This window comes from Suricata suricatta, chromosome 2, assembly GCF_006229205.1.
Source record: "Suricata suricatta isolate VVHF042 chromosome 2, meerkat_22Aug2017_6uvM2_HiC, whole genome shotgun sequence".
NCBI lineage: Eukaryota > Metazoa > Chordata > Mammalia > Carnivora > Herpestidae > Suricata > Suricata suricatta.
Genome location: NC_043701.1, coordinates 158,803,227 through 158,828,473, shown reverse-complemented (window position 1 = coordinate 158,828,473; position 25,247 = coordinate 158,803,227). Strand labels below are relative to the sequence as shown.

The 25,247-nt window shown below is 41.1% G+C and overlaps 1 protein-coding gene across 1 annotated transcript in view; it reads left to right on the top strand.

The window, feature by feature from the left end:
* Positions 1 to 434: 434 nt before the first annotated feature.
* Positions 435 to 25,247, top strand: part of PKD2L1 (polycystin 2 like 1, transient receptor potential cation channel) — a 29,727-nt gene continuing 4,914 nt past the window's right edge. Inside the window, exons 1-9 of the mRNA XM_029916508.1 lie at positions 435 to 660; positions 1,206 to 1,319; positions 20,945 to 21,072; positions 21,529 to 21,782; positions 22,791 to 23,015; positions 23,230 to 23,458; positions 24,095 to 24,265; positions 24,448 to 24,629; positions 24,947 to 25,067. Coding sequence (XP_029772368.1) covers positions 435 to 660; positions 1,206 to 1,319; positions 20,945 to 21,072; positions 21,529 to 21,782; positions 22,791 to 23,015; positions 23,230 to 23,458; positions 24,095 to 24,265; positions 24,448 to 24,629; positions 24,947 to 25,067 — 1,650 coding nt within the window. The remainder of the gene's footprint in view (positions 661 to 1,205; positions 1,320 to 20,944; positions 21,073 to 21,528; positions 21,783 to 22,790; positions 23,016 to 23,229; positions 23,459 to 24,094; positions 24,266 to 24,447; positions 24,630 to 24,946; positions 25,068 to 25,247) is intronic.

Sequence of the window (25,247 nt, the reverse complement as noted above, 5' to 3'; positions counted from 1 at the left end):
CTTCTTTCTGACTGGGACCCTCCTCCCTCCATCAGCCACCAGGCTCATCTGTAAGCAGCCCTCCTCTCCCCCTCAGCACACCTCTCTCCCTCCTCCTTCCTTCCACCCCATTTCCATACCTCCCTCCCAGTCTTCTCTTTCTCCTGCCAAACCCCTGCCTTCTAGCTCTCTCCCACCCCTCTTCTTGAAGGCAGAGGAAGAGAGAGAGCCCCAGACCGGACTGATGGCCATTCTCCACCCCCGCCTGCCTGCTCTCTCCCCACAGCTGGTATAGATTCCCCCTACAAAAGGCAGGACAGCAGAGGCTTTCTGAGACCAGCTGCTTTCACCCTCCCTTTCCTTTACCTCCTGCGGGCTAGACTGAACTGTGTCTTCGCTCAGTGACAGTGGGAACCTGACGTGCCAGGTCTCGCACCTCATTCCCCAGGAACACTATGGGAAGTCCCAAGGGGCAAGAGCTCCAAAATATGGGGAGTGGAGCCTGGGACAACCCTGCCTACAGTGGTCCTCCCTCCCCACATGGGACATTGAGGATCTGCACCATCTCCAGTGTGATGCCCTCCGAGTCCCAGCCCCAAAAGCCTGAAGATGGACCCCAGAAGAAGGCATACAGGACCCTTGTGTCCAGCTGCTGCTTCCAGATCTGTCGTGGCATCAGAGGTACCTGTGGGAGGAGGGTTCTTTCAAGATATTGGAGTTAGAAGAGGGGCCCCAAAAGCTTTTGGGGGGAGATATGATCTGAAGAAGAGGTAGGATCTCAGTATCTCTTTGGGTTTTATGAATTATCTCTTAGAGCTGATGTCTCCAGAACGCAGAGACAAGTCTCATGGTCTCTCAAAGAGAGAGAGAGAGCCTGGTGCAGTCATCTCCATCTCTGGAGACCCAGAAAGGTATGTGGGAGTTAGCTTGAGGGAGGACATGTTTGTGATAATACCCTAGACAGCCCCACCTGAAACAAGGACCTCCTTTCCAGGTCCTCATTCTCTACTACTAGTGTCTTTTCCACTATCCACCTCAGGGTGTTTGGTGAAGGAGGGCAGGCTTGAGTGTGGTTAGAGAAGCCAAGTTCAGCCAAGATAATAATAAAGTGATGGGTAAGGAGAAGGCCAGCGTAGAAATGGGAGCAAAGTCCAGGGACTGGTGGGCTGGGCAAATGGGAGGAACCCTGCTTTGGGAATCCTAGACATCTCTCCTATGTCCCTTAGGACTTTGGGGAACAACACTGACTGAGAACACAGCTGAAAACCGGGAGCTGTATGTCAAGACCACCCTGCGGGAGCTTTTAGTATACATTGTGTTCCTGGTGGACATCTGTCTTTGTGAGTAACATCTGTCTTTGTGTCTCTGTGAGAAACATCTATGCATACAACATCTGTGTACACGTCTCTGGAGCAACACCTGTGGAGACAGGATCTATGTGTGAACAGATGTGTCCTGGGATTGATTATCTTTTCAGTATAAGATTTTTTTTTACTAAAAAGAATTTGTCAGGCACCTGGGTCGCTCACTCAGTTAAGGCTCTGACTCTGGTTCAGGTGATAATCTCACGGTTCATGAGCTCTGCACTGTCAGTGCTTGGGATTCTCTCTCTCTCTTTCTCTCTGTTTCTCTCCCGATCATGCTCCTCTCTTTCTCAAAATACATAACAATAAAACTTAAAAGAAATTTTTGTCACTGAGTTCAGGAGAAGAAGGCAGATTGTTAGAAAGCCATTAAAGTTTCTTTGTCAACAGTTACCAGGGGAATACAGTTTTTAAATTCAAGTTCCTAACACCAACTCAGCAGCCACTCAGAAAGTAGAAGTTTTTACCCTTCTGTAAAAAGTGGAAAACAGTTCCTTTCTATCTGGAACGAAAATAGTTGATGGGTTTCACATGGTTATTATGCTATGTCTGATCCCCGTTTCTTTAGAGGCAGAAGGAAAAAGATTCAGTAGGCCTTAGAGCTCAGATTCCTGATAGAAGGGTTAAAGATGCAAGTGGTGTGGTGGGGGTCAATACAGCTAAGATTCTCCCATGTGAGAGACCACCATGTCACAGACATTGAAGCAAGCTTATCTGAAGTTCTAGCTACACACACAAACTGGGAAGGTTTGGTGTCGAAGTTGAGAGAACCCAGTGAAAGGATAAAACACTGAGCCGGGGGAAGATAGAGTCAAAGAATTACAGATAATCACAAAGGTGGGCCAAACAGATGCTATAATCCCTATAGAGAGGAGGAGTACATAGTCAACTGCTTTTTCAAAAGCCTGCACATGTGAATTTTGGCTAGTTTCATAGGCTTGTGTGTGCACGTCTTGTTAATTAAACTGAAGTTTGGACCATACAACTGCGGTGCCTCCATTATTATATGACTGTATACCCCACAGGAAGCTCTGTTCTTTTTAAGACACATGAATCTTTTAAAAGTGGAATTTGAAGGTCTGAAAACATAAGTGTAGATGGAAAATGCCACCATCTTTGTGAGCCAACCACATTTATGTGAGCCCTGTAGGAAAGCTGAGCAGAAAGCACTTTCTCTGACTGTACTCTGTTGGGACTCACTCTGTGGGAATAGAAGGGGCAGTTCTGAGTGTTTTCCATGGGTCATCAGCATGGAGTGAAAGGAGACAGTGTGTGTGGGAATCAACAGTCGACCTAGTGTACATTCTGTGGGGGCCATTTGATCCCTTTCAGCCAGTGACCATCAGAAATTCATTTGTTGACATATTGATTGTTTGTTTTAACCATCTGCTAGGAAGGAGTGTTCTCTCCTTTTTTCAGATCCCTTGACAGCATCTGAAATCCATAGAGAGAGCCTTTCTCTATAAATGTCTCTATTTCCAGATTAGCCTTTTGAGCAAGATTGGGAGGTTCCTAGCTCCCCAGAGTTATAGTGAACCATTTCTGGCTCCTGTGTACGAAACTGAAGGGGGTTGAAGTTGGGTTTCTGGAAGCCCATTGAGAACATTTAGGGGCATCTCAATGCACTGGTGGATGTAGATAGTCTGTGATTTGCCAAAGTCTGAGCCATAAACTCGGTCCAATAAATGCGGGAGAACTAGAGGTTGTCCAGTTCAAGGACACAGAAATCCCATTTCTATGATTTCCCCTGTGGTGCTCTGTTAGGTAACCAACCAGCCCCATCCTGGGGAGTATCCATGGGGATTTCACTGTTTCATGGGGCAACCCATTCTACAGCTAGGCAGGTCTATTTCAGGGTGGCTATTGTGTTGTTCTATCAGGATATTATCTTCCAAGAGCTTCAATGGCATCTGTTTAGAAATGCACCCTTATCAGTGTGCTTTTCCCTGTAAGTTTCTATGACTGGATTCAGATGTTCTAGGACCCAATTTGGTATTAGGGTCAACACTGTGGCATGATGGAAAGATATGAAGGTTGCAGTCAGACAAACTGGATTCAAATACCAGCTCTACACTTCCTTGTTGGTAGAACAAGGATAGTAATATTTATCTTACGAAGATAACATATATAAATAGTCTAATACAGTCACTTATAGTAATTATCTTTGTATCATCTAGTGGAATTTCAATATACTCACTTGGTCCTCTAGAGTGGTTATAAAAAAAAGTACCTTTCAAGAAAGAAGCAAATCTCAAAGGGCTACATATTGTATGATTCTAACTGTATGATGTTCTAAGAAGGGCAAAATTATGGAAGTAGTAAAAGGATCAGTGCTTGCCAGGAATCCAGGAGAAGAGGGAGATGAGTAGGTGGTGCACAGAGAATTTTTAAGGCAGTGAAACTACTCTGTATGATGATATTATGATAGATACGTATCATTATACATTTGTCCATACTCACATAATGTACAACACCAAGAGTAAACCCTAATGTAAGGAATGGACTTTGAATAAAGATGTGTTGATGTAGAGTCATTGATTGTAATAACTGTGTCACTCTGATGGGGGATTTTGATAATGGAGGAGGCTCTCCATATGTAGAGACAAATGCATATGGGAAATCTCTGTATCTGCCACTCAGTTTTGCTTTGAACCTAAACCTATTCTAAAAAGTAAGGTCTATTTAGTTTGTTGTTGGCTTTGCAGATAGGCATATAGGACTAATATCATTTGAACAGCACCATTTAAGTTAAGGCATTTTCTCCAGAAGACCTCAGTTTATCACTACAACCACCATCATCCTTGCTGTTATTAACAGCACACACACCAACCTTTTACTGAACGAAAGCACTATACTATGTACATTATCTTGTTGACTATTCACAATGATTTAGGATATTGGTTCTGTCATCACTTCCATTTTATAAATCCAGAAAGGTTTAGATATGTGAAATAGCTTGCCCAGGGCCACAGGTAAGTAAGTGGCAGAAGCAGGAATCTAATTCAATGACTGTTGACCTGATTCAATTATTGAGGTTTTGACCTAGAATCTACTAAAGCCTCTCTGCATGCCAACGTGTTACACATTAATTTATTAGCACCCATCAACATCTTAGCAAGGATAACTACCTGTCCTATCTTAGTAGAAGCATAATTTTGAGAGAATTGCACCAGCTGATTAATTTTCTTTCTTTTTATTGATGTATTTTAAAAATGACATAAAAACAATTCAAGAACATTTTGAAATATAATTCGCCTGTAATATACCACCACAATCCCATAGATATATTGTCACTCATCACCAGTCCTTATCCACATACCTACATATTTTACCTAGTTGTATCACATGGTTCCCTTCACTTACAATATATCTTAAATACTTCTTCGTGTTTGTAAACAGTTTTTAGATTTTCATTTTAATGACTACAGTCACATCACAATTAACTAAAATATTTTTCTTGTTATCTCAGTATTTTCCAACTATAGGTAAATGTATCTCTATACTTGATACTTTTTGCCATTTTTGTTAAATTATTTCCTTTGGAATTTCCAGGGAGGAGATTACTAGGCCAAAAGATAGGAAAACCTTCTTAGTACCTGCCATGTGTTGTTATTTTGCCTTTGTAAGGGATCATACAAGTTTATTATGCCACTAGTATGCTGAGATGAGACCAATTTTGTCACAATCTCGCCAACATTGGATATTCTCATTTTTGTTATTAAGTAGGCATAACATGGTACCATTTGCCTTAATTTGTCTTTGATTACCAGTGAGGAGAATGGACAGTTTTCTCAAGCTTTAATTTATTATGTGTATCTACTTTTGTGCACATTGTTTAAGGAAGGTATGTTTTAAGAAGGACAAGAGAGGGGATGGGGATGAAGTTTGGAGCATTATACCCTAGGTGAGGGACCAACCACCAGGGGGCTCATTTCCAGGATTTGGGTTCCTGGGGCTAGGAAAAATAGCCTAACTTTGGCCTGGGACAGGCCCTCATAAACTATGGTGGTCAGCCATAGTGACCACATTTCTTCTCCCATATACTTTATGCTAGGACTTGGGTGTGCCAAATACCAGAGCTATTTGGAGTTTCTTCAGCTAAAATAGAGCTATCTTTTTTATGCAGGCAATATGGGTGAAACATCAGTCTTCCCACAATAACCTTATCAGTTGGGTAGCTTTTTAAATCTTACAAAGAGCTTTTATACCTATTATCTCATTTGGCCCTGACAGCAATCCTGTAAGGGATAGATATTGTTTCCATTTCACAGATTAGGAAGCCATTATTATTGTCATTATGAATAGTTCAGGAACGGTCAGTAATTCAGAACAGTCCTTAATGAGTGGATTTGGTCCTATTCCTCTACATAGAAAATGCTGGAGAATGATCTTCTTGCCTCCACTCCTCCCCTCCCACCATCCTGATATTTATGAAAGGGCTTCCAGCACTTTGTCTTCTTGGCAGGATGGCTGTAGCCTTTTGTTGTTGGAGGAAACATTGAAGGTCTTTGTGCGGAAACAATGACTGTTTGTTTTAGGAGACAGTATTGTTATCTCAAAGGTGCACCTGGGACTGGCCCTGTAGAGGAGTGGCTCTGAGACAGGACACAGCTGGGTCTGGTCACCATGCAGTTGGGGAGGAGGGCAGAGACCCTCAGTCTTTGGTGACTTGTGCCTCTCCACCAACTAATGTCAATTGGATGCTCTTTATTCATCAACAGTTGCAAGGAAATGCCTACTTCTGTTCACTCTGGCTTTTTTGAGTGGATCTAAAGGATCTGTTCATAGATTGGTAGAATCCTGCATTAATAGAAGTTCAAGTAAGTTTGGAGGCTAGGAAGAAGATGTCTTTCTTTCTTTTTTTTTATTGAGATATAATTAACATACAACACTGTATTCATTTTAGGTGTAAAACATATGATTTCATATATCTATATATTGGGAAATTATCACCACAATTAGTTTAGTTAACATTCGTCACTATATGTAGTTACTTTTTTTTCTTATAATGAGAATTTTTAAGATTTAATCTCTTAGCAACCTTCAAATATACAATACAGTATTGTTAACTATAGTTATCATGCTGTACACTACATCATCAAGCTGGACTTATTTGTCTCATAATTGGAAGTTTATACCTTTTGACCACCTCCCCTAATTCCACTTCCCCTCTCACCCCCCCGTATCTGATAACCACCAATTTATTCTCTGTATCTGTGAGTTTGTTGGGTTTTGTTTCTGTTTTTGTGTTAGACTCCACATATTAGTGATATCATGCAGTATTTGTCTTTCTCTGTCTGACTTATTTCACTTAGTATAATGTCCTTAATGTCCATCCATTATGTTGCAAATAGCAGGATTTCCTTTTTTGGTGGCTGAATAACAGTCCATTGTACATACATACCACATTTTCTTCATCCATTCATCTGCCAATGGACACTTAGGTTGTTTCCATGTCTTGGCTATTGTAAATAATGCTGCAGTGAACATAGGGGTGCGGATATCTGTTTGAAATAGTAATATCATTTTCTTCAGACAAATACCCAGAAGTGGAATTGCTGGATCATATACCCATATGGTACCTCTAGTTTTTTAAATTTTTGAGGAATGTCCATAGAAAAATGTCTTTCTTGAATGAACATTCCTAGAATTGACAAGGAAAGGAACAGAAACATCTTGGAGGTTCAGGAAATGTCTGTGGGTGAGCTCCTATGCCCTATGTGGCTGTAAGGATGACAGAAGATAATTGGTCACATAGAACTATGATGTTAGTGAAGGTACAATGGTGATGGGGAGAGCATGGGACCTGGAACAAGATGACATGGTTCAAATGACAGTGCAACCAGTTATTAGCCATTGCCTTTAGCAAGATAATTCAAGATATATAAATCTCTGGAAGCCTTGATTTCCTTACATATCAGATGATGGTAATGACCACCTCTGTAAGATTGGTGGAAAATAAGTAAGTACAAATAGAACAGTGCCTGGAATATAGTGGGCTTTCAATAAATACCAGTTTATTTAGTTTATAAATTAGGAAATAATTGAAATGTAAACTTTAACCCACTGGAAGCCTGAGATCTTAGAAAAGACTGAGAAATCATCAGGATAATGCTTATGAAGGATCAGAAAAACTAGGCCCTCTAGAAACTGTTGCCAGGGATCATGTCTGGCCACGTCTAGCATGCTCAGTTACCCATGGCCTACCCAGATACAGAAAGTTACAAAGTCTTCTTAGTACTAGGGTGAAGTGATCTGAGCCAGCTCTAGCTAAATAATAGGGATTTAGGCCCCACAAGCAGGCTTTGGGCTATACTTAGCATAGTAGAATTCCTGGGGGCACCAGAATTCTGAGGGTCTGGATCACTGTTGCAAGACTGGTGAGCCTGGACGTATCCTGTTGTCCAATGCTAGATGACAACCCGTCATTTAGTTTTCCCCCGTGTGGGGCTGTCATTGGTCTCTAGGAATACAGTAGTACATTTAAGTGCCAGTTCTTGGAGTCAGGAAAAGGCTTTTTACCCATGACTATGCTTTGATTGAATACAGAAGGGCAGGCAGCAGTAGCTGATAAAATCTAGATATTCTAGATTTTTGTAGATGAGCTCAGTCTGGGGCACTGCTGGTATAAGTAGCCAGAGAAAAAATATGTAGCTCTCATTCATAAAGCATGAGTCTCAGTATTGACTCTGCCTCTTGTCAATTGAATGACCCTGAGCAGACCATGTAAATTTGAATTTCATGATTCATAGCATTAAAAAGAAAACCACGGGACCCAACTGGTGTCACTGAGGTTAAGGCCCCACATCAGTAAATCAAGACTTAATACCTAACCCAACTGCAATTTCAACCTCCCAAAAATGTAACCTTTAACAAGTTGACATGAGAATTTCCTGGCCAACATTAGGAAATTTACTGATAGGCCCCTTCTGTTCCCCTTAGAAGGGCGAACAAAAATGGCTTCTTTGCTAATAATTTCCTTTTTTCCACTCTCTCTTTAAAAACTTTTCCTTTTCTGCAGGACCCTTTGGAGCTCCCCTCTACTTGCTAGATGGGATGCTGCCTGATTCACAGATCAATTAATAAGGCCAATTAGGTCTTTAAAATTTACTTGATTGAATTTTGATATTTAATGATAGGAAAACTGCTCACGGGCAAGGTGGAATAGTCAGACCATGTCTAACAAGCTGTTGGGAGGCATTGTATAGGAAAATGTTTTGAAAAAAATGAAACACGGTACACCGGTAAGGGATTATAATAATATTGATCATAATCTCTTTATGCTATTCAGTGCTGGCAGCAGTAAGTCTATGATTTTAATTTTAAGTTCAAGTAGATCATTAGGCCTGTGTGGAGGCTCTAGTCACAGATATAATCCAAAGGGCCATATTGTCAAAGGTGTGCTCCAAGGACCACTGGGGCTTCCTGAGACCCTTTCAGAGAGCTTGTGAGGTCTTCCCTTACCAAATTACGTATTTATGAGAGGCCATATTTTCTTCAAATATATTTCAACCAAAACAACATACAACAAACCACAGGTTGAATTCTGAAGCAAATGTAAGAATCCAGCAGTGTTCTTTTAAGATGGACATTAAACATGCTTGCAAAAAGGTTAAACAATCCCATTTTCCTCACTGAATTCATTTGTTTTGCTTTAGAAAATAGTTGTTTTTCATAAGAATACGTTGTTTATGTTTATGTATATTGGGTTTGTTATCATTATTTAAAAATGAATCATTATTATTGTTTATATTTTTCCTCAGTTTTAATTTCTGTAAGGTAATTATTGTTAGGTAGAACCCAAATTAAAACTGTTTTGAGTTCCTAATAATTTTTAGGAGTCACAAAGGGGTGCTGAGAACAAAATGTTTGACAACCACTTGTTTAGAGAATGAGTCTGAGCCATACAAATCATATTATTTCACAGCCTGGAGTGCTCAACAAATGAAATGTTGAGAGCTTATTAGCAAAACGTTCAAACTAAGGACAAGATCTTGGCTATTCCCACATCCATTCATTCAAATATTTATGAAGTCCTATTGTCACAACCAACTATTAAAGGTTTTGAAATACAGGACATACACCCTCTGCCTTCAGGGAGCAAAGGCAGCCAACGTAGAAACCAGTAGTGACACACGGATGGAGAGGTGCTCCAGAATGGTGGCAAGGTGGACAAAATGTTCAGAGAAACCTAGGAATTCTTGCAGGTCTCGGAAGCATTCAGGACTGAGGAACCCCAAAGTCATTGCCATTTGTTTGTGTATGTGTGTGTGTGTGTGTGTGTGTGTGTGTGTGTGTGTTGCTGCTGTTTTGTTTTAATATTACTGGCTCTCAGCCTGGAGTAGGCAGGGGTGGGAGAAAGAGCCAACTGAGGCCTCAGGCTATGAATATGCAAAAGCTTTGCCAGAGTCAGAGTCTGGAAGGGCAATGAAAGGAAAATATAAAACAGTGTTTTTCCTCATCCCATTACAAAAGAATTCTACCCCTTGCCCCCCAGAACCCTGGGAATATCTTTATTAAAAGTTTAACTAATACATAGTTCTTTGTTTACAAAAAGTCAAATAATATGGAAGATGTTAAAGGGCACTATTATTAAACCCTGGTAATAGTTTGTTGTATATCATTTCAGCCATTTTCCAGGCACTTGTATTTGAATTTTAGTGAAATGCACTGGTTTTATATAATCCTCTAGTGAATACTCTGAGGATTTAACCCTTCCCTCATTTCTAGGTCACAACTTTCTTCTGCCTACTGTCCATTTTAAGAAACATGAGACATTTGGAATCCAACTTTATATAAATGACCTAATAGCATTAATTAGAATGTGTGAGTGGAAGGTGGAATTGCCTAAGAAGAGAAACAATAAGAGGATTTATTCTTTTTTTCAAGTTAATTATTTATTTTGAAAGAAAGAGAAGGAGGTGCATGAGCAAGGGAGAAAGAGAATCCCAAGCAGGCTCCCTGTTGTCAGGGCCTGACATGGGGCTTGTCCATCCCATGACCATGAGATCATGACCTGAGCTGAAATCAAGAGTCAGACTGCTCAACTGACTGAGCCACCCAGGCACCTCCTATGAAGATTTCTTTTTTCTCTTTCTTTTATTTTTTTAAAGAGGATTTCTTAATAGGTCCCTTCCTACTAAGAGAAGGAACAGGGTTTTATATACTCAGTAAATGGTTTTAACCAAGAGATCTATGATTATATTTGACCTAAAAAAATTTTTTTATGTGTTTATTCTATTTTGAGAGAGAGAGAGAGAGAGAGAGAGAGAGAGAGAGAGAGAGAGAGAGAATGAGTGGGGGAGGGACAGAAAGAGAGGGAGACACAGGATCTGAAGCAGGCTCCAGGCTCTAAGCTGTCAGCGTAGAGCTCCACGTGGGGCTTGAACCCATGGACTGTGAGATCATGACCTGAGCCAAAGTTGGCTGCTTAACTGACTGAGCCACCCAGGCACCCCTTGACTTTTCTTAACATAGGAATTTCGTGTTGTCAGTTTGTTGACTTCAACTCTTTTTCCCTAATTTTCCTAGAAAAAGTCCTTTTCCAAAGTACCCATCTGATGTGGATGTATTCATATGAAACATTCACAGAAGTTTATTTCTCTGTCTTATAACATTCTGAGGTATGAGAAGCCCTGGACTAATGTGGGGCTCCACAGTCATGTGGGGCCCAGGTTGCTTCTACCTCACTGCATTGCCATTTTCAACATATGCCTTCTACCTTATGCTCCAGCTGCTGCTCTTATGTGCATATTACAGCTGTCAGGAAGTAGGAAACTACATTCCATCCTCTTAAGGACATGAGCCAGAAGTTGCAAGTGGAAGCCTAACACTACATTCACATTCCATTGACCAGAACTTGTTCAAACAGTCACCATAACTAGCTGCAAGGGATGCTGGGTAATGTGGTATTTAGATGGGAGCCATGTGCCTCTAGATAAAATTACATGATCATGTAAGAAGGGGAGGAAATGTATTGAGAAATGACTAGTAGTCTATGCCAAGTAAGGGGAGAACTCTTGTCCATAATTTGACTTGGGACTGGCAACAATTAATGGAACCCAGAGAAACCAAGGCACTTATAACCTCCCTGATACAAAATCACTGGGGAGGCTAGTGAGACCTGATAGTTTTCCACCAGAAGTGGGTATTAAAGTATTTTGCTAAGCTATTGTGAAACTATTCTTAGAGGCTGTAATGGAGACATAAGAAGTGACAGTTTCAAGGTGTTATATTTTTTTTCCACAAGAAAGAAGAATCACCCTATAGGAGTAACCATAAATCTTCCCTTCCTCTCAAATTATATAACCAAAACCAAACCTATCCAGTGTGCTAAGAAATATGTAGGAATGTTTCAGAGGACTTCTCCACAATCCAAGTCACAAGAGGGGCTCTGGAAGAGGCCATCCAAGTAACCACATCTATAAATTCATAGAATTGGTAAAGCCCAAGGAACTTCCAACTCCTTAACAATTGGAAGAGTGATGGAACCGTGGAAGTTTTATCCACACAATGACAGTATGGGCTGGGTTTGGGCAGAGGGAAGAGACCTCCAGATTTCTAGAAAAACATCCTTGCTTTTCCTCACAGCTATCCAGCTTAGGAAGGAGTAGTTGTCTTTTGAGTTTCAAAAACTTGAAGGCACAGTTTCCAACAGAGGAGTAGTATTGACATATAAAGGAATTATAATTATATAGTTGCTGGCAGAAGTAACCCAGCTCTTCAAGGTTCTTTGTCAATTAGCTGGCACTCTCCTACCCAAGGAGAGGGCTGCTAGAAAACAACAGCTAAGGTCCATTAAATAGTAATTAGAACCAAGGAAGGAGCTCAGTAGCGTATGATGGCCTAGATGGCAATCACCTGGAGAAGTAGGCTCACAAAGCAAATGCTGACTTCTTCCTAGCTCTGAGCTGGGAAGGTCTTCTATCAGTTCAAAAAAGAGGACTTAATATTCAGTCTCTACTATAAATGTTGGAATGGATAAAATCAGGTTTTTACCCAAGCTCATGATGATGATGATTAATAATAATTATTACAGTTATGCTTCTTGAATAATAATATATTATGCCCCACCTATGTCTCAAAGGCACCTGGACCAGCTTACATTAAAAAGCACAAGATATAGGAGCACCTGGGTGGCTCAGTCAGTTAAACATCCAGCTCTTGATTTCAGCTCAGTCATGATCTGATGGTTGTGGGATTGAGCCCTTCGTCAGGCTCTGCACTGATAGAGTGGAGCCTGCTTAGGATTCTCTTTCTCCCTTTTTCTCTGCCCCTCTCCCACTTGCACTCTCTCTGTCTCTCTCAAAAAAGATAAATAAATAGTTTCCAAAAAGCAAAGATACAACAAAATATAGCCCATTAGAACTATAATAAAAAGACTTAGCAAAAGAAATGGGAAAATGTAGGGGAGGAAGATACCTTGTACCAGAAAAGATGAACAAAACTACTGCAAATAAGAACAAAGCCTGAGATTCCTGGTAGCCAAAGCCAGAAGAAAATATAAATAGGCTGCACAGTTCTCATTGGTAAGAAAAAGCACACAAGTTAATAAGGAGCGCCTAGTTCTGGGAAGAATTGGCTTTGTTGGATTTTATATAAGAGACATAGAATATCATAATGGATAAAAGCAACGTTAAAGATTGAAGATACTTTCCTTTTGATTGTCTTTTATATCTGCCTCCTTTAAAATCCATATTAAATCCTCATTCTTAAAGAATTTTTGGTAGGGATATACTGTAAATACATATATACATATTTGTGTATATATACATGTGTATATGCATTTATATCCATATATAAATGCCTATATATACACACATATATGTGTGTGTAAATTTTTATTGTATTCTAGAGACTTGGATTTACCCAAATAAAGCTTGGAGAGCCTTGAGGAATTAATGGTAGGTATGTTCCTAGAATATCATCATCAGTTGGTTTAGTCAGCCTTTAATATAGGGTGATGATGTATTTGAATTAATGTAGACTTTGGCATAAATAAGCTAAAGTCATCGACTGCCCTCTAGAAATGTTCCAACAGTAGCAGAAGCTTTTCTAGTTCCACTTTCCTTGGAAATAATGCAATCTTTTTGAATATGTCATGGTTTCCACATAAGTAAGGACCATGTTTCAAGGGGGAGAAATGCAGTGAAAGCTGGCTTAAACCATATGGGATTTATTGTCTAGGTAATGAAAGTCCAAAAGAGGGTAGGGTTCAGGGGTAAACCATCCAGTGACTTAATGATATTATCAAAGACCTGTCTATTCCTGTAATTCAGTTCTGCCAGCTACATAGTTCATCTTAGGGCTGAATCCTCTGGGACTTTCTCATTCATATCTATTATAAGAGAGAAGGTCCTAAAAGGGTCCAGAACTCTCTCTTCATGACTTATTTTTTTTTAAGTTAATTTATTTTGAAAGAGAGAGAGCCGAGTGGGGGAGGGGCAAAGAGAGAAGGTGAGAGAGAGAATCCCAAGTGGGCTGCCATCAAAGAGCCCAATGTGGGGCTTGATCCCATGAACTTTAAGATCATGACCTGAGATGAAATTAAAAGTCAGCTGCTCAACCAACTGAGCCACCGAGGTGCCCCTCTTTATGACTCCTTGATCTAAAATGTGTTACATGCTCATGCCTGAACCTGTAATGATGCCAAGGAAGGGGCATTCGTGGATTAGTTTAGGTCAAAGCTTTCTGCCAAATCCTAGAGTCAGGGTTGAATTCAGCTTCCAGCAACATATGTAAGATGATCTACAGAAGTGTGATATCTCAATTAAAATCATGGTATTAACTAAGAGAGGATCTTAAGGAAGCAGACACAAAGTCTAGTATAGCATCCAGCACCTGGAAATTTTAACATATAACTTGGAAACAAATAGGAGGCAAGGTTTTTAGAAATAATATTATTTTTATACTGTATTATTATTATAGCATTAATTGAACTCCATGGGAATGAAGAGAAATAAAATCCACTTATTACACTACTCATTCATTTAAAAGTCCGTTTTTGCTTCAAGTTTTTACATACCTAGTATTTTTGTAAAGTATTTAATTCTCATGATGACAAAGAAACAATTTTGCATTCTATGTTTATTACCATTTCAATGGCTTTGGAACACTCCATCAAGTGACTGAATGATCTTATAGTTTACTTCAGTATTGCCTCTTTGTAGGACATTTAGGTTGTTTACAACCTTGTGATACTATAAACAACCCAGGTAACATTTTTGTACATGTGATTTTTTCCTTCTTTGGGCTCACCTATGTCAAAGTATAACTCTTCATATAGATTTATATACAATTATCTGTTATTGTACATACAGGAATGAAGGACTTTGGAGCTTCTTTTATGATGGTGATGTTTTGAGTTTACGAAAGCTTTTTATAATTCACCTCCTAACTCAGATATTGAGCTCTTTAAATAGAGTTTTCTTATAAGGGCACCTTATAAACGTGCATAATATTAAACATTTGGCTTGGTTTTTGGAAGGAGAGTTAGAGTCCCTAATCAGAAGAATTTGAGTGGTAGAGGATATATTAATGTAATGTAGAGTGGTGGCAAAATTCACAGTCTTTGGATTAAGGCTGACCTGAGTTTGAATCAAAGTTCTACTTACTTGCTATATGATCTTTGGACAAGTTATTTAACAGCATAAAATGCAGATGATTCATTCCTACTTTCTGAGATTTTTTTTTTAGGCTTATGGAGACAATGTGTGCAAAGCCCAGTGTATAACATGTGTCAGTAATGGCAGTTATTATTACTCAGCAACTGTGACTTTGATCTGAGGCCAAGGTTAAAAGGCATGATATAGCGAACGCAAGAGAACTCAGTTCAGTCCAAGAGGAAAAAAAATCAGATACTCTGTGCTGGATGGTGAGACACCAGCTGGTCTATGAATCTTCTTCATGGCATTCTCAAGCAGTCATTGTCCAGTGTCTGAAAATATCCTAAAATGAGGCCCTCACTACATCAAAAAGGTAGTAATGTGCGAATATATGGACATTCAATATACTTCCTCAAATTCTGATTCTTTCCAGCTCTGACCCCCTCCCTTGTTTAGTGTTGCTTTTGAAACAAACAGCAATTCCACTCCTCCACTGGATCTTAAAAGGAGGAAGCAGGAAGGTCACTCACAGGAGCCCCCACCACGTGCTCTCAGCAGGCAGTCCTCGCGGACTCTCCTACAGAGGAAATGGGTGTTTGCGAAATGGTCCATTTCATAGTCTGAAAGCACTAGTGGTTAGGATGTTCTGCCTTTTATGGAGCTTATGTTTTTCCCTCCTGTTACTTCTACCATTTGGATATAGATGGGTCCTAGGAGCAGAACAGAATGAGATTACTATGGAAGCAGATAGATTTGCATTTGAATTCTGTTTCCATGGGCAAGTAGGTTACTTCAGCTACCTGAAACTAGAAAATGGGGATAATAATAACACCTAATATGTAGTGCTATTTTGGGATTAAATGGAATAGGTATGTCAAGCACTTAGCATAGGGCATATAATAGATTTTCTGAGGTAATGAATGGCTATTCTGGTGTTTTATTTCTTCTGATATGGAGAAGGATGGCGGTAGAAGGGGTATGCTGAGTCCTTGTCAGATTCGGAAATCTCTGAACCAGGTGTTCCACTTAGACAAGCTGATTCTTCAAGGGAAAGTCAATTTACCTGAATGGTAATTAATGGGATCGAGTGGGGGACAGGAGACAACAGGAAAGATCAACAAGTTGTTTTCAATATTTTTCTCCTACACTATGCTGGAGGGGTATGGCCTCCTCCTATAACTACCAGTGGCTCCCTAGGACAATGGATTCAGTGATTTTCCTTTGGTGGTAAGAAGGGGCTATGTAGTTTGTCAAAGCTTTCTCATCCCAGAGAGGTTCTGAGAGTCCCTTGGGAAAGATAGATGTTGTTTCTTCTTCTCCACTCCCAGTCTTTTTTTTTTTTATGTTTATTTATTTTGAGAAAGAGAGAGAGCATCAGGAGAGGAGGGACAGAGAGAGAGACACACGCACAGAACCTGAAGCAGGCTCCAGGCTCCGATGTGCTTTTGGGTTCAGATTGCTGTCACCTCTAAGCCTGATATTCATCTGGTGTTCTGGATGGTTGAAATGTTAGGAAGATCGAGTTGTGCCACCAACATTTCTATGAAATGTTCGCATTGTGTAAGGGCTGCTGGCTGCCTATACTTGCTCCATACGCCAGCCAAGGACTGGCTTTGTTTCTCTTACCCAAGACTTTATGAATTTATTGCTCTCTTTGGATTAAGGAATATTCCAGCCTCTTTCCAATACCTATTAAATAGGAATTATCCTTGACTATTTTATGGTGTTGTTGTTATGTGTCAAATATGGAGTCATAACACCTTATTTAGTTTGCAAGTACTCATTTATTTTATTCTACTCTGCATTGCAATTTCCCCCCACTTTTGGTTCAGCCCAACAAACACTTACTTTAAAACTATTAAATACCAGGCACTATGCTAAATGAATGCATTATAGTCCTTGTCCCCTCAGGAGTATATAGTGGGATGACTAGAACCAGTTGTTAAGCACCCACTGGGTTCAATGCATTCTAGAGATATCATCTTCAATCTTCATGATATTAAAAGAAAGCCATTGTATCCCCCCACTTAGTGATGAGGAATCTGAGACTTATAGCCTGAGTCTATACTGTAAGTGACAGAGCTAGGATTTGAATCTAGGTCAATCTGGCTCCAAAATTCATGCTTATTCTACAAGTTCATTCATACATGAGCAGGGTAAGTCAGCATACTATTAAAAGCTTCTATTCTGTATAATTCCATTTTAACTTTTAAAAAATTTTTAATGTTTATTTATTTTTGAGACAGAAAGACAGAGTGTTAACAGAGGAGGAGCACAGAGAGAGAGAGAGAGAGAGAGAGAGAGAGAGAGAGCCACAGAATCCAAAGCAGGCTCCAAGCTCTGAAGTAAGGCTCAAACTCACCAACTACGAGATCATGACCTGAGCCGAAGTTGGATGCTTAACTGACTAAGCCATCCAGGCGCCCCTGTATGATTCAATTTTAAGTGTTAAAGATGTACTAATAAAAGTTCATTCTGAGACAATTTTCTCAATAGAAGTTTTTAAGGATAGAAACCCATGATCTAGCATTTCATACATGTTAGACTTTGAGTAATATTTGTGTAATGAATACAAAATGTGTCTTTAGAATAATTAGGTTGGTAGACTGATAATATGTTCTATTTGGGCTTTTGGAAATAGTAAGCTGAATTTCATAGAGGTGGGTGGCGAAACACCCCTTATCTCCTGAGACAAAGTATAAAGTTTGCTGAAGAATTTAAAAGGGAGAGAAGTGGGGCACCTGGGTGGCTCAGTCAGTTAAGCGGCCGGCTTCAGCTCAGGTCATGATCTCACAGTTCGTGGGTTCAAGCTCCGCGTCGGGCTCTGTGCTGACAGCTAGCTCAGAGCCTGGAGCCTGTTTCAGATTCTGTGTCTCCCTCTCTCTCTGACCTTCCCCTGCTTGCAGTGTCTGTCTCTGTCTCTCAAAAATAAATAAAAGACATAAAAAAAATTTTTTAAGGGAGAGAAGGTATTTGGGTAGAGAGAAGGTAGGGAATAGGAATCAAACAAAGCTTAAACCTTAATTTAGAAGGTTTTTATTATTTATTTATTTATTTAATAAATATTTATTTGAGTGTGTGTGTGTGTGCATGTGTGTGAGCAGGGGAGGGGCAGAGAGAGAGGGAGAGAGAGAGAATTACAAGCAAGCTCCATGCTGAGCATAGGCAAGATCATGACCTGAGCAGAATTCAAGAGTCAGATGCTCAACCACCCAGGTGCCCCCAGGAGGTTTTTGAATAGCTTCTTGGTCTTTTCTGTTTGCATGTACTTCAATTAATAAGTTACAAAGAATACTCAGTATCTGAGTATTGGTGGGGATTTGACCAGTAAAACCATTTTTTTCTCAAAATACATAGTCTTTACTAAATTGGTAATAGTCAGAGGTGTTATGTCTCCAGAAGGGGTTGATAACCAGTTCAGAGAAACGTTAATTCTGAGTAAGATTGGAGAAGGGGAAGAGAGAAAAAGACACAGCAACAGTACCACCTAGTGGCCATCCAGAAGTTGTAACAATTTAATCAGCCTATGGCATTAGGAAAAGTTCAGCTTACTCATCATTCTTATTCTGTGGTTGGGCTCTCAGCAGACAGAAGCTTCACTTCCAACCATTTTCCAAGTCCAAGAAAGCTGAGTATGAGTCCTGCAGATACTAAGGGCAGATAATCACAGATTTGAATTAAAGAGGAGTCAAGTTGTTTCTTGGATTTAAAAAGAGTTCAATGAGGAAATGTGAAGTCATAATGGTTCCTTCTTTGCAAATTTCTCCCCTGGAAAGGTGTGATGTTATTTGTACCTATTCTAGGATCACTCACCAGTCCCTCTTTCCTACAAGACTATGGAGGAGCTCCAGGGATGATAGGGGCAAATACGGCCCAAAATTTGAAAAGAAAAATTCTTAAAGAGAATTGCCCATGAGAGACTGAAAAATCTTACTTTAATTTTTGATGTAATTACAGAGTTAGAGAAAAGCTGCAAGAATAATACACAGAATTCTTATATATATATTTCACCCATATTTCCAAATTATGTACATTTTACCATGCTTGCATTTCCTTTATTTTTCTCTCTCCCAATCTCTCTCTCTCTCTTTCTCTCCCTCTCTCTCTCTCTCTCAACATGCACGTGCACGCGCGCGCACACACACACACACACACACACACACACACACACACTATTTGAGAATAAATTGCAGACATAATGCCCTGTTGCTCCGAAACACTTTAATATGTAATTCTAAAAACAAGGACATTCTAGGGGCGCCTTGGTGGCTCAGTTGGTTAAGCATCCGGCTTTGGCTCAGGTCAGATCTCATGTTCGTGGGTTCGAGCCCCGCGTCGGGCTCTGTGCTGACAGCTAGCTCAGAGCCTGGAGCCTGCTTCAGATTCTGTGTCTCCTTCTCTCTCTGCCGTTCCCCTTCTCATGCTCTGTCTCTCTCTCTATCAAAAATAAATAAAATATTAAAAAAAAAATTTTTTTTAATTAAAAAATAAAAATTAAAAAAATAAAAAGGACATTCTCTTATGAAAGAAAATTATCATTGATTCAGTACTATCATCTAATGAACAGACCTTATTAAAATCTCACCAAGTATTCCCCTAATAGACTTAACAGTACAAGAAAAAAAAATTATTGTCCAGGATTTAGTCCTAGCTAAAAGCACGTGTTACATTTAGTTTTCATGTTTCTTTAGCCTCTTTTAATATAGAACAATTCTTTAGTTTTTCTTTATCTGGCATGACTTGGCTAAAAAATCAAGTAACGATAAATCCTAATACTAACAAATTAAAAACTATAGAAAAGATAAGAATCCATGAGTTAATGCTGATATACATAAATGAGTAAATAAATGAGGAGGAAAGGAAAGTTCTTCCTGAAGAGAAGGCTAACTAACAAATGTGGAAGGAATGATGGAATGAGAAAATCAAAATTTGACAACCTTAGTAGTAATAATCAGGCAAAAGTCATTAATGGATATTAAGCAGGTAGGTGAAAGATTGATGTTTACATAGTATAAATAGAATATTTACATAGTTTCAAAGTGTTTCCCCACAAAATGCATATTAATTACAGAGAGAAAAATAATTTTACATTGAAGATAGCTGGAAGATACTACCTTAACAAGGGATGAAAGTTAACAGCACCAGTAATGATACAATTAGATAATATGTGCTTTCTGATAGGGAGCTCTGAGAAGGAGACACATCTCTTCTTTGGTATGCTTTGCCCAGTATATAACCTGAGTTTTTAAACACAAGGAAACATCAGGCAAGTGTAAACTGAAGGACAATCTATAAAACAAATGGTTTATACTCTTCAAATTTGGCTTTTAGCTAGAAAACTTATAGCTTCCCTTGACATCCCTGCTTTAGACTGGGGTAGGTTGGTTGAGGGAGATTCAGTTTCAGGGCAAAGGCCTGGTCTTTTTTTGACCTGGGGATACTCTGAGTCCCTCCCTCATGAGACAACTGTGCCCCCTAAGGATGCCCTGGGGCCAGAGGTGCCATGCCTATCTCCTACTCCCATGGCTGTGGAGTCACTGACTCCAAGGTCCAGGACACCACATCTCCATTATAACGTGTTTGGCCAGGACCTTGGAGTACTCTAGAATTAAAAGGTACCTTTCCCAGGGCATAAATATAGGGCAAAGGAAAGGAAGCATGGCCTGATGGAGAAGGTGGAAATATCTTGGCTCTGGGGAATAAGAACCAGGAAGTTAAGCTGATTTGGGAGAAAAAAAGTGAATTTTCAGAATGACAATCTCAAAAGACAATTTCTGAGTGGAGTTCAGTCTTTCTGAGGTAAGTTGAGAGGAGAGGAAGAGACCTGATAGCCATAACTCTTCCCTAATATATTCCCTGGTTTCCCCAATGCTACTATTGCCAGGGGATCCCATCTAGATAGCATCTCTGGCCCCATGGCAATGGGCTTTCCTATTTCCTCTGGAGAATGGATATGGAAACAGTGAGCAGGACACAGTTTCTTGGGTTTGTTTCTAGTGACCTACGGAATGACAAGCTCCAGTGCCTATTATTACACCAAAGTGATGTCTGAGCTCTTCTTACATTCTCCATCAGACACCGGAGTCTCCTTCCAGGCCATCAGCACCATGGCGGACTTCTGGGATGTGAGTATGAGATCCTTTCTACCTCTCCTTTCTTCTTCTCAATGGTCTGAAGCATGAAGCCACAGGCCAGGATTCAGGGATGTCAGAGTGGACCAGGCCATGTCCAGGGACCAGATCATTCTAGGATCAGGCTGAGTCAAAGGGTCATTCAAGAATAAAAGGGTCAGACTAGAGTTCAGGTAGAGATAGATAAGAAATTGGGATGATGATCAGAGAGTCAAGCCAGTAGTTAAACTAGTTTTGGGAGTCAGAGGTAACGCTGAACTTCAAAATGCATCTTAAACAAAGAGTAGGGCCACATCAGGTCAAGAACTGGTCAAAGTTCATGGGTCAGCATAGGGATCCAACATAAGCAGGCTAGAAATAAGCCAGGGGGTCAAGGAGTGAAGGCAAAGTCATTCCAAGAGTAAAGATCAGGATGAAGCTGGGTCTGGCCCAACCCAGCTCGTGGTCTAGTTTGCCCAGGGTCCACTACTGGACAGTTTGTATTGGACCAAATGGTACAACAATCAGAGCCTGGGCCATGGCTCCCACTCCTTCATCTACTATGAGAACCTGCTGCTGGGGGTTCCAAGGCTACGGCAACTGAGGGTCCGCAATGACTCCTGTGTGGTGCATGAGGACTTCCGCGAGGATATTTTGAGCTGCTACGACGTCTACTCTCCAGACAAGGAAGAGCAGCTCCCCTTTGGGCCTCTCAATGGCACAGCGTGAGTAGAGTCCCCCCACCAATATTGCTAGGCTTGCTTGTCTGAGCCTGACACCATCCAATGGTTGGGAACCATTTCCACTTAGTCTAAAGGAGTATTAGGGGAACTGGGAGGTGGGAGGAGCATCTCTCTGAGCCCCATCTGTGACTGTTTAGAGATCTTGGTTTAGGTCACTCAGGAACAGAGAAGATACATTAGCCAACAGAAACACAGCCTCTGGACTTGTTTCCACACACAGGTCACAGTCACATTTGCACTACCATGGGGGCAGTCCTGGCAGAGAAAGCATCCTTTCTTGTCCAGATGTTCTTATGGGTATGGAGAATGGATGAAGCACTGATGCTGCCACACAAGTCAGAACTGGAAGAGTCTGACCCTTGGAACATATGGAGAGGCAGCAAGGGGTTGAGAATCAATGAAGAATTAGGAAAGAAAGGGGGAAAAGATGGATGGGATATAAAAGGGGAAGGAAGGAAGGAAGGAACAAAGGAAGGAAGGAACGAAGGAAGGAAGGGCGGGTGGGCCCAGAGAGAAAAGTTTGTAGATGGACAGAGAATCATGAGGCTAAACAGCCAAGTGCACAACCATAAGAGCAGAAGGGATCATTTCTGGATTATATGAGCCAGGTGTTTCCCTAGCGGGGACTCCTCTGTCTGGGATCAAAAGTGGGACATGTGTTTGTCATCCTTAGTTTTGGATGACATCATGAGAAATCGAAAGATTTATATTTGAGTTTCAGTTCAGCCACTAACTAACTGGATTATCTTAGACATCTCTGAGTCTTAGGTTCCTCATTTTAAAAATGTGAATAATATTTACCCTCCATTCTCAAATAGTCATTAGTATTAAACAAGATAATATATGCAGAATATATAGTATAATGATATGTATATATAATATATATGAAACTATAAAGCCCAGACAGTCATAAAGTGTTGCCATTGCCTTGGGAGATCAGCTTTTGGACTGGCTCAGACCTCTCTGCTCAGATGGCTTCTTCTGTGACAGGTGGACATACCACTCGCAGGATGAGCTGGGGGGTTCCTCTCACTGGGGCCGGCTGACAAGCTACAGTGGAGGTGGCTACTATCTGGACCTTCCAGGGTCCCGACAGGCCAGTGCAGAGGCACTCCGGAATCTTCAGGAGGGCCTGTGGCTAGACAGGGGCACTCGGGTGGTCTTCATTGACTTCTCAGTCTACAATGCCAACATCAACCTTTTCTGTGTTCTGAGGTGGGTCTCCTTTTCCTATCTTCCCTCCATCCATGGTTCCTGGTTCCCTTCTCTGCTTGACACCCTTTCTTAGCACCACGCTCTAACCAACTGAGCTAACCGGCCACTTGACACCCTTTCTTAAATTGTACCATATGGTGGGAGTGTGGAGGAGAGGGGATGGGAAGAGCCATCCTAGCTCAGGCCTCACCAGGTACGTCCCCTTCCTCCACAGACTGGTGGTGGAGTTTCCAGCTACAGGAGGTGCCATCCCATCTTGGCAAATCCGCACAGTCAAGCTGATCCGCTATGTCAGTAACTGGGACTTCTTTATTGTTGGCTGTGAAGTCATCTTCTGCATCTTCATCTTCTACTATGTGGTAGAGGAGATCCTGGAGCTCCACATCCACCGGTTTCATTACCTCAGCAGCATCTGGAACATTCTGGACCTGGTGGTCATCTTGGTGAGGGACAGATATCTTCTACTTGGGATATATTAGGAGGAGGAAGGGGATCTACCCTGATAGGGACTCCAAGTTCTTCCTTTTGGAATCTCAAGTGGTCCTTATGACCTTCAGTCAAATCACTCTGTAACAGCTCCCAAAGCCAGAGGCTGATGTTGGCCTGGCTCAGCCCCTGGGAAAACCCTGTCTCCCACATGCCCTCTCACTCTGACCTGTGAGAGGTTCACTTACTATCCCACTCCTCTTCTGTCTTTTGCCTTTACGATCTGTTCCTTTGAAATTCCTACCTTTCCCCTTATCTTCTATTAAAATAGTCTGCATCTTCATCTTCTTCCTGTTAACAGGTCACAATTTCTTGACCAGTACTCGGAAATGATAAGAGAAATAAAATTACTTGGCTCCAATTCTCCATGGTCCTTTAAAACCTAACTATTTACTACTGGTGCCAAAGCCTTCTCTTGGGATTTAAGATATTCCCCAATCATCCTATTCAGTTTAATTTGAACTTTAGTCGACAGCTCAGAAGAGGATTTTCCCCCACCTGACTTACCTACCCCAGCTCTCCTCTAGGACCTTATCATTAAATTTCCCTTGAGAGCCTGACTTCTCTGACACGTCTGACCCCTGTGATGACAGCTCTCTATTGTGGCTGTGGGCTTCCACATATTCCGAACCCTGGAGGTGAACCGACTGATGGGGAAGCTCCTGCAGCAGCCAAACACGTATGCTGACTTCGAGTTCCTCGCCTTCTGGCAGACACAGTACAACAACATGAATGCTGTGAACCTCTTCTTTGCCTGGATCAAGGTACTTTGGAATCCCTCACCTCTAACAACACCTCAGGGCACTCATTCTCCCTTGTTCAGTACTTGTCCCATTTTCCTTGTCTAGTTTGGCAGCTCTGGTGGTTTCCATGGGTCCCTGGAGTGCACTATTTAAAGCTTGTTTCTTTTCTTCCTTCACTGTTTGGTTCAAAATGGCCTTTACAGATATTCAAGTACATCAGCTTCAACAAAACCATGACTCAGCTCTCCTCCACACTGGCCCGCTGTGCCAAGGACATCCTGGGTTTTGCTGTCATGTTCTTCATTGTTTTCTTCGCCTATGCCCAACTTGGCTACCTGCTTTTTGGGACCCAAGTGGAAAACTTCAGCACTTTCATCAAGTGCATGTGTGTGTCCTGCCCCCTTCACTGTTTCCTGGCCCCTCACCCTCCAGCGCTGTGGGTGTGTGTATCCTTGGGGAAGCTGAGTGTGTGTGCAGGTGTGTCTGTGCTTAAAGCGTCTGTGTGAGAATCTCCAGAAACCCTGGTGGATGTGCTCAAGTATCTATGCACCTCACTATGTCTCTATCAGGTTGGGCTGGAGGTACAAGGGAGGTCTGACTGAATTCACTGAAGAATGGTAGTTAGGAAAGTGGTTTGGGGGTGTGAATAGGTGTCAGAGTTATGGTTAGGCTCTAGGTGAAGTCCAGACCCTGGTCTCTCAGTTTCACTCAGTTCCGGATCATCCTTGGGGACTTTGACTACAACGCTATTGACAATGCCAACCGCATCCTGGGACCTGCCTACTTTGTCACCTATGTCTTCTTTGTCTTCTTCGTGCTCTTGGTGAGGGTCCCTCTGGGAGGTGGGAATTGGGATCCTGAGGGGTGGAGACATAAAAAACCTACAGGATGAGGTTTTGAACCCCCCATATTTTGTACTCAGTATTAAGCTGGGTGTCTCAAATCAGGGATGAAGAGGAAGTGGGGGAGCTTCTGGATCTTCTGAGAATTGACTCATGTGCTC